A 9444-nucleotide genomic window follows, 5' to 3' on the forward strand; every position below is an offset into this window, starting at 1 on the left:
GGGAGAACTCCTGTGTTTCCAGCTGTTGTTATGGTGACCATCCAGGCCCCTGGCTCCTCCTCCATCATGGCCAGTGGCCTTGGCTGGGGTCTGAGTGAGGGTCGTGCTCTCAGAAGTAGCAGCCCTTGTGTGGCCTTTGTGCCCCAGGCACCTCACTTACCCCACCCTGGTCCTGGCCCAAGTCTCATTCTCACTCTGAGGAGTGAGGGAGCAAGTGCTTTATCCTGAAAGCCTTCAGCAGTGAAAGCCCAAAGCCTAACCGAGTCTCCAGGTGGGTTTCTCTCCTCCTCTCCCCTGGAGAGAAATGACACGGTTAAGTGGGCAGCCGGGGGAAAGACAAGGCAGCAGCCCTACGGTGGGAACCAGGGAGGCCTATAGTGTCTTTGGCCCACCTCAGTAGCGCACACCCTAAAGGGCAGCATGAGAAGCTCTGCCTCAGCCAGTGTGAGAGCTGGGCGGAGAGTCCAGCCACAGCACGCACGTGTCCCAGCCTGCGGTGTCAGTGTTGAAAGCATGCAGTTCAGGCCAGGCGCGGTGGCTCAAGCCTGTAATCCCAGCACTTTGGGAGGCCGAGACGGGTGGATCACGAGGTCAGGAGATCGAGACTATCCTGGCTAACACGGTGAAACCCCGTCTCTACTAAAAAAAAAAACAAAAAAAACCCAAAAAACTAGCCGGGCGAGGTGACGGGCGCCTGTAGTCCCAGCTACTCGGGAGGCTGAGGCAGGAGAATGGCGTAAACCTGGGAGGTGGAGCTTGCAGTGAGCTGAGATCTGGTCACTGCACTTTAGCCTGGGCGACAGAGCGCGACTCCGTCTCAAAAAAAAAAAAAAAAAAAAAAAAAAGCATGCAGTTCAGGACGGACCCTCCCCAGCCCTGCTCTTCATTATCTGTGGCTGCTGTGGCAATATCAGGAAACCACAAATGGCTCACCTCCAGTCCCGCCCCAGCTGCCTCTCTGCATGCCAAGAAGGAAGAAGGCTACGAGTCCATCCCTATCCCAGAAGCGCTGGTGACAGTGACAGTCCCTCTCCTCTCATCTCATAGGTCCTTGTGGTTGACCTCGTCAACAGCCGGTTCCTCAGACAGGTGAGTGAGGCCAGCGACGGCCTCCTGCTCCCTTTGTCTTCACCTATGTGTCGTTTGGGGCTCAGCTCTCCAGCCTTGAAAAGCCTCCGTGGAATTGCAGAGCAGGGTGGCAGAGCTGTGTGACCCGAGGACAGGGCTGGGCTGAGGACAAGCCAGAAGGCAAGGGGCAAAAAGGAAGGGTTAGGGCAAAGGATTACTTTCCACGTGTTCTGACACAAAATGGTTTTCTAACAATTAGAAAAAGATCTTTGTAATCTTGTAACTATAGGTACCCAGATATTTCATTTTTAAAAACAGCTGGGTGCGGTGGCTCACACCTGCAATCCCAGCACTTTGGGAGGCTGAGACAGGTGGATCACCTGAGGTCAGGAGTTTGAGACCAGCCTGACTAATATGGTGAAACCCCATCTCTATTAAAAATACAAAAATTAGCCAGACGTAGTGGCAGGCACCTGTAGTCCCAGCTACTTGGGAGGCTTTGACAAGAGAATTGCTTGAACCCGGGAGGTGGAGGTTGCAGTGAGCCAAGATTGCGCCACTACACTCCAGCCTGGGCGACAGAGTGAGAACCCATCTCCAAAAAAAAAAAAAAGATAGGGTCTGACTATGTTGCCCAGGTTGGTCTCAAACTCCTGGCCTCAAGTGATCTTCCCACCTCAGTCTCCTCAGTAGCTGGAGGCGTGCACCACCATGCCCAGCTTCAATATGCATTTAAAGAATATTTGCCCCAGCCTGGTGTCTCACGCTTATAATCCCAGCACCTCCAGAGGCTGAGGCAGGAGGATCACTTGAGCCCAGGAGTTAAAGACCAGCCTGGGACAACATGGTAAGACCCTTGTGTCTACAAAAAAATTTTAAAATTACCCAGGCCTGCTGGTGTGCACCTGTAGTCCTAGCAGCTACTCAAGAGGCTGAGGCAGGAGGATCATTTAAGCCTAGGAGGTCAAGGCTGCAGTGAGCTGAGATCGTGCCAGTGTACTCCAGCCTGAGAGACAGAGTGAAACCCTTTCCTGAAGAAAAAAAAAAGGAGAGAAAAGGAGACAGGAAAAATAAATGTGTTTTTGTGTGTGTGTGTGTGTGTGTGTGCGTGCGCACGTGCGCACGTGCACCTTAAAAGGACTGAAAGGAAAACCCACTAAAACATTAATGCGTGTTGTCTTGAGGAGGGAAACTGAAAGGAGACAGATGATGAGTGATTTTAAATTGTTTTGGTACATTCATATATGTTTATAATGACCATCAGTTACTTTCACTAGCAGAGAAGATAACACACATGTATTTTTTTTTTAATCATTTGCCAGAGAGGCCTAACTTCTATCAGATCTAGGAAGAAGTAATTATAGTAATTACAGAAATTTTCTCTGGGCATTCTGATGGATTACTTCCAAGTGTTGCCACATTGCTGAAAAGTTCAGTAGCATTAATGCTGTTTTTTTATCATTACTTTCACTTCCTCAAGGCCCACAGGGTAGGCCCTTCCCGAGACCCTCCTGCTCTGAGATGCAGATCCCAAAGCCAGCCTTGGATCACGCAGGCCGTCTGCCCTGGCCAGAATCCCCTGGTTACCAGAATCCACTGGCTACCCTACAGGATGGGGCAGTGGAAATCATCTATTGAGTATCCTATCAGTGCCAAGCCCTTTCACAGGGTAATTGTAGTCCATTTTAGCTTCACAACAAGGTATAGATTGATTGGTAGTCCATTTTACAAGTGGGGAAAATGAGGCTCCCGTTGCTTGTAAAAAGTAGGCTTGGCCGGGTACAGTGGCTCACGCCTGTAATGCCAGCACTTTGGGAGGTCAAGGTGGGCGGATCATCTGAGGTCAGGAGTTTGAGACCAGCCTGGTTAACACGGTGAAACCCCGTCTCTACTAAAAATACAAAACATTAGCCAGGCGTGGTGGCACACGCCTGTAGTTCCAGCTACTTGGGAGGCTGAGGCAGGAGAATTGCTTGAATCCGGGAGGCAGAGGTTGCAGTGAGCCAAGATCGTGCCATTGCACTCCGGCCTAAGCGACAAGAGTGAAACTGTCTCAAAAAAAAAAAAAAAAAAAAAAAAAAAAAAGAAGGTAGGCTCAAGATGGAAACCTCGGAACTCTGGCTTTCAGTTGTATTCCTTCCATGAAACTGGGGACTGAGCCAGGCCTGCCCTGCGGTGACTCCAGTGTGTCCTGCGGCCAGGACGCAGCCACCATGCCCATAAGCCCACCTGCTACCTCTGCTTTCCAGATGGATGATGAGGACTCCATTCTGCCCCGGAAGCTTCAGGTGGCCCTGGAACACATTCTGGAACAGAGGAACGAGCTGGCTCGTGAGCAGGACGAAGGGCCCCTAGACAGCAGGCATGGTAAGTGTTCGGCCACTGCCCAGTGGGTCTCTCCCTTCCACTCTGAGGGTCAGGGAACAAACGGGCAGTGGGCAAGGGCCAGGTAGGAAAATGAGCAAGGGAGACATAAGGAGAGAAACGGGGGCCTCATTCTGTTTATCTGTATTTCATTCCCATGATGAATTGTTGGAAAGATTTTCCCACCTCCCCCATTTTAGCCCTAAAGTACCTGTTTAAAAGGGGGATGTGGAAATTATCTGGGCATGGTGGCACATGCCTGTGGTCACAGCTACTCGGGATGCTGAGGCAGGAGGATCCCTTGAGCCCAGGAGGTTGAGGCTGCAGTGAGCCATACCACTGCACTCTAGTCTGGGCGACAGAGTGAGACCCCATCTCAAAAAATCAAAAATTAAAAACTGTGGCCAGGCGCGGTGGCTCACACCTATAATCCCAGCACTTTGGGAGGCCGAGGAAGGTGGATCACCTGAAGTCAAGAGTTCGAGACCAGCCTGGCCAACATGGTGAAACCACATCTCTACTGAAAATACAAAAATTAGCTGGCCATAGTGGCAAGCACCTGTAATCCCAGCTACTCGGGAGTCCGAGGCAGGAGAATCGCTTGATCTAGGAGACAGAGGTTGCAGTGGACCGAGATCACACCACTGCACTCCAGCCTGGGAGACAGAGCAAGACTCTATCTCAAAAAACATAAAAGGCTGGGGCCAGGCACAGTGGCTCACGCCTGTAATCCCAGCACTTTGGGAGGCTGAGGCAGGCGGATCACAAGGTCAGTAGATCGAGACCATCCTGGCTAACATGGTGAAACCCTATCTCTACTAAAATACAAAAAAAATTAGCCGGGCGTGGTGGCACATGCTTGTAGTCCCAGCTACTCGGGAGGCTGAGGCAGGAGAATGGTGTGAACCCAGGAGGCAGAGCTTGCAGTGAGCTGAGATCTGGCCACTGCACTTTAGCCTGGGCGACAGAGCGAGACTCTGTCTCAAAACAAAACAAAACAAAAACATAAAAGGCTTGGCGCAGTGGCTCACCCTGTAATCCCAGCAATTTGGGAGGCCGAGGTGGGTAGATCACTTGAGGTCAGGAGTTCAAGACCAGCTTGTCCAACATGGTGAAACCCCATCTCTACTAAAAATGCAAAATTTAACTGGGTATGGTGGTGCGCACCCATAATCCGAGCTACTCGGGAGGCTGAAGCAGAGGAATTACTTGAACCCAGGAGGCAGAGGTTGCGGTGAGTCAGGATTATGCCACTGCACTCCAGCCTGGGTGACAAAGTGAGACTCCATCTCAAAAAATAAAAATAAAAATAAAAACTTGTTTTTGACAATTTAAAATTTAAAAAATTAAGCAAGGAAAGAAATGTCTTAATAACCTAGGGTAACCCTCCTCCTGGATAATCAGTGTCCATCAAGGGAACTAGCAGTTACTGTACTTTGATTACTAATTGGCTTGTCTCACGGGCTCTGGCCCAGCCTGTCTGCCCTCACCGTTCCTGGCCTTTCCTCCCCTTACTCAGGCTCAGAGTCCAGCCCCTTGAATGAGGTGGTGTCTGAAGCCTTTGTCCGTTTCTTCGTGGAGATTGTGGGACACTACTCTTTGTTCCTGACGTCGGGTGAGCGCGAGGAGAGAACCCTGCAGCGGGAGGCCTTCCGCAAAGCTGTCTCCTCCAAGAGTGTCCGCCACTTCCTGGAGGTCTTCATGGAGACTCAGATGTTTCGGGGCTTCATCCAGGAGCGGGAGCTGCGCCGGCAGGATGCCAAAGGTTAGGGCATCTTCTCTGTTGGGGCCAAGTCAGCTAGAGCTCCCCCTATTCCAGGCGGCTGATGAGCAGGGAGAAAGATCACAGGGCAGGGGCACAGAGAGGGCTGTACCTGCCTCCCCCAGAGAGCTTGCAGTTATGCCCTGATTGAGCTGGTGGGAAGGCCTCCTCTCCTGGCTTCTCTGTTGCCTCTGCCAGCCTCTCCCAGAACCACATTCCAGCATCTGTGGCAAGCTCTCCTTCTATCCCATGCTTTCCAAATTGATGAAATTCTCAGGCTGGGCACAGTGGGTGACTCACGCCTATAATCCCAGCACTTTGGGAGGCCGAGGCATGCAGATCACTTGAGGTCAGGAGTTCGAGACCAGCCTGGACAACACGGTGCAACTCCTTTTCTACAAAAATACTTTAAAAAACTAGATCAGTGTGATGGTATGTGCCTGTGGTCCCAGCTACTCAGGAGGCTGAGGTGGGAGGATCACTTGAGCTTGGGAGGTGGAGGTTGCAATAAGTCAAGATCATGTCACTGCATTCCAGCCTGGTTGAGAGAGCAAGACTCCATCTCAGAAAAAAAAAAAAAGAAAAGAAAAGAAAACTCATTGGAGAGTATGAGTTACAGGAGGCACCTGCCGAAGGAGTTTTTAAAATATTAATAGATCTACCAGATCCATTTAAATATCTCTTTACAGATCACTTGGTAAGAGAGGTGGGAGACACACAAGCTTAAAAACTACCTGGAAGCTGGGTGTGGTGGCTCACACCTGTAATCCTAGCACTTTGGGAGGCCAAGGCAGGTAGATCACCTGAGGTCAGGAGTTCAAAATCAGCTTGGCCAACATGGTGAAACCCCGTCTCTACTAAAAATAAAGAAAATTAGCCGAGCGTGGTGGTGTGTGCCTAGCATCCCAGCTACTCAGGAGAATTGCGTGAACCCAAGAGGCGGAGGTTGCAGTGAGCCAAGATCGCACCATTGCACTCCAGCCTGGGCAACAAGAGTGAAACTCCATCTCAGAAAAAAAAAAGAAAAAGAAAAGAAAAAAAAATTACCTGGAAAAAGCCGGGTGCTGTGGTGCACTCCTGTAATCCCAGCACTTTGGGAGGCCGAGGCGGGCAGATCACCTGAGGTCAGGAGCTTGAGACCAACCTGGACAACTTGGTGAAACCCCGTCTCTACTAAAAATACAAAAATTAGCTGGGCGTGGTGGCAGGCACCTGTAATCCCAGCTACTCAGGAGGCCGAGGCAGGAGAATCGCTTGAACCCGGGAGGGGGAGCTTGCAGTGAGCCACAATGGCGCCATTACACTCCAGCCTGGGTGACACAGCAAAACTCTGTCTCAAAAAAAAAAAAAAAAAATCCTGGAAAGAACCCTCTGTCCATGAAAAATCAGTCAGCAATAAGACAGAGTGCCTGAAGCTCAGACCCCAGGGGTCTGAGAAGCTGCCTAGGAGATGGCCTATCCAGCCATCCTCCCTCCACAGAGGGACTCCTGGAAAACTAAGCCACTTGGCTAGGGCCCTCTTACAGGAGAATGCAGGGAAATGGGAGCGCACAGGCACCCCTCCCGAGCCAGGACAGTCCGGTTCAACTTTTCTTTCTTTTTTTTTTTTTTTTTTTTTTGAGATGGAATTTCACTCTTTTTGTCCAAGCTGGAGTGCAAAAGCGCAACCTTGGCTCACTGCAACCTCCATCTCCCGGGTTCAAGCGATTCTCCTGCCTCAGCCTCCCGAGTAGCTGGGATTACCGGCGTGCACCACTATGCCTGGCTAATTTTTTGTATTTTTCAGTAGAAACGGGGTTTCACCATGTTAGCCAGGCTGGCCTCAAACTCCTGATCTCAGGTGATCTGCCCACCTCGGCCTCCCAAAGTGCTGGGATTACAGGCGTGAGCCATCATGCCTGGCCACTCTGGTTCATATTTAAAACCGCCCACCTGGCACAGTGTAGACACTTGGAAGGCGTTTGTTGAATAAAAATAGGATTTCATCTACGAGGTGGCTTTATAGCCTTCCAAAGACAGTTATTGCACAGGTGGGGCAACTATAAGAGCAATAAAACCCTTATAAAACCTGATTCAGAGCATGTTTATAGGAGCAGCTTAGTCTCAGAAACAAAGTTTCTCTTTTTTCTGGTAGGGAGGAAATGGGCACGTTTAGAAGCACAAAGACCAATAACTCAAATGACTGGGATTTCTCTTGTTAACAGGTCTGTTTGAGGTCCGAGCCCAAGAGTATCTGGAAACACTCCCCAGTGGAGAGCACAGCGGTGTCAATAAGTTCCTGAAGGGACTAGGTAAGGATCCCGGCTCTGGGTGCCCAGCCTATGTGCCTCTGAGCTGTCTGTCTCCGAGTCCCAGCCAGTTCCCTCCACCAGAGCCAGCGCCCTGAATAATGCAGAGCTCTACGGCCTGCGCTGGGCAGATGCTACTGGCATTTTAACCTCCTGTTCTAATCTGTCCCCAAAGAGAAAACAAAGGAAACGCTGCCCCCAGCACCTCCTTTTCTGGGTCCCCGGGCTTTCTTGCTATCTTCTTTCTCTATGATCTCCTACACTTTTAAATCTCAGTGGAACTGAGCCGAGGGAGCATGGCGGGAACCAGACAAGAATGTCTGGCAAGAAAGACTCGCACTGGTGTCTAAATTCCCCTGGAAAGTAGAAACGTGACACTTACAAGGACTGCAGTTTAATCAGTGAAAAGGCCTTACAGGGAAAGGGAGGATGAAGAACACAGCAGAAAAAGAGGACGGAGGCCCCAGTAGGGAGGTGTCTGCAGCAGTGAGGCCCTCCCAGAGGGCCTGCCAGGGGTGCCATGTCTGTGCCTCCTGCAGGATGGAGGGCTACCTGGAAGCGGAGTGTTTTAAATAACACAGCATTGCTGGGCACTTTCTCCTCCCTTGGCTCCTGAGGGATGTGTCAATTCGGTGCTTCCTTTATTACCACAGCAGAAGCCAGCCCTCCTAGACAGCTCTGATGGTCTTCCTTTCAAACCCCTCAAAGTCTAAGGAAGACCCTAGGGGGATCTCTGGAAAGAACAAAGCCCTTTGGTTTATCCAGAGCAAGGGATGAGGCTCCCTGGGGTGGCGTGGGGGCCCTGTTACCCACACCACTTCTGGGGGGAAAGGGCAAGATTTATCTCACCCGCCTTTGTCTACCTTGTGAAATGTTCTCATTTTCCTTTTTTTAGGCAATAAAATGAAATTTCTCCACAAGAAATAACTCTCAGCTCAGCCTCAAGGGAAAACTTCCTCCTAGTGCAGCTCCATGCTTTGAAAACAGTTCTTGGTGGCCTTTCTGAAAGGCTGGCTCCCAGGTTGTCCTGGTGCGGAACTGGAGGCCACGGTGGCTTCTGACTGAGGCTGGGCTTTCCCCTGGACGGGGGCCTGGGAGCCACCCGGGAGGACAGCCCCTGAAAGGGAGCCCGAGACCAGGCGTGTCGCCGACATGCAAATGGGTTGTTTTGGTGGTTGGGGTTTTTTTAATCTTAGATATTAAAAGTAAGAAAAATGTGTGGGTTTTCTGTTTATTATGCCAAGGACAAGAGGAGCCTGTCCTGCCCTACATGTTCCCCTCGTTCGTCCCATCCATCCGCTCAGCAATGGAGCGAAGAGGTGCGGTGATGGGCAACAGAAATGAGGTGCTCCTCTGGGCGGGGCTGAGGACACACGAGGACTGTGAGGGGAGGAGGCAGAGCTGGTGCCTCGGGTTCAGGGCGCGAGGCCTCCTGGTGAAAGGCTGGGCCCTTGCCCTAGAGTGGAGGCCAGGGAGGGACGGGAGCTGTAGACGGATGTGGCTTCCCAGACACGCTGCACTTCCAGAAGGGTCAGTGATGCCACCTGGTGGCCGAGGCCATGGACGTCTCTCTTCCCAAATGGACCTGACTCTTCTTGACCGCCTGCTCTCTTAGAAGCAGCTATGAACTGTCCACTGCCTGAGTAGTCCCTGGCTTTTACAGGCACACACAAAAAGAGGAAGTCTGTTAGTAAACTGTCCTGGAGGTCCTCAAGTTTATGACACTGCCTACGGCCCACCTTCCAACACATAGCCACAACTTTGACCCCATTCCCATCTCATTCCAGGGGCCCAGAGCAGCAGCATTCATGCAATAGTGGATGTGCACTGCGTGTACACGGTGGGGGGCGGGGGGACCTTTTGCAGCTGATGGTAACAAGACAGAGGGTGAGAACGCTGGGGGCAGCGTCATTAGCCTTGTGCAGCCAGACAGGCAGCTTGCGTTTTCTGGACCAGAAGCAG

The 9444-nt window shown here is 51.3% G+C and overlaps 1 protein-coding gene across 6 annotated transcripts in view; it reads left to right on the forward strand.

Moving 5' to 3' along the window:
- Positions 1–8699, forward strand: part of DENND2A (DENN domain containing 2A) — a 130136-nt gene extending 121437 nt beyond the window's left edge. For 4 of the 6 annotated variants that reach the window (XM_030932781.1, XM_030932784.1, XM_030932782.1 and 1 more), the window contains 5 exons: positions 1048–1089; positions 3318–3435; positions 4952–5197; positions 7399–7485; positions 8378–8699. In XM_030932781.1, coding sequence (XP_030788641.1) covers positions 1048–1089; positions 3318–3435; positions 4952–5197; positions 7399–7485; positions 8378–8409 — 525 coding nt within the window. In that variant the 3' untranslated portion in view covers positions 8410–8699. The remainder of the gene's footprint in view (positions 1–1047; positions 1090–3317; positions 3436–4951; positions 5198–7398; positions 7486–8377) is intronic. The other 2 variants (XM_010359807.2, XM_030932783.1) reach the window with 2 other exon arrangements.
- Positions 8700–9444: the final 745 nt, after the last annotated feature.

This window comes from Rhinopithecus roxellana, chromosome 6 (assembly GCF_007565055.1).
Source record: "Rhinopithecus roxellana isolate Shanxi Qingling chromosome 6, ASM756505v1, whole genome shotgun sequence".
Taxonomy (NCBI): domain Eukaryota; kingdom Metazoa; phylum Chordata; class Mammalia; order Primates; family Cercopithecidae; genus Rhinopithecus; species Rhinopithecus roxellana.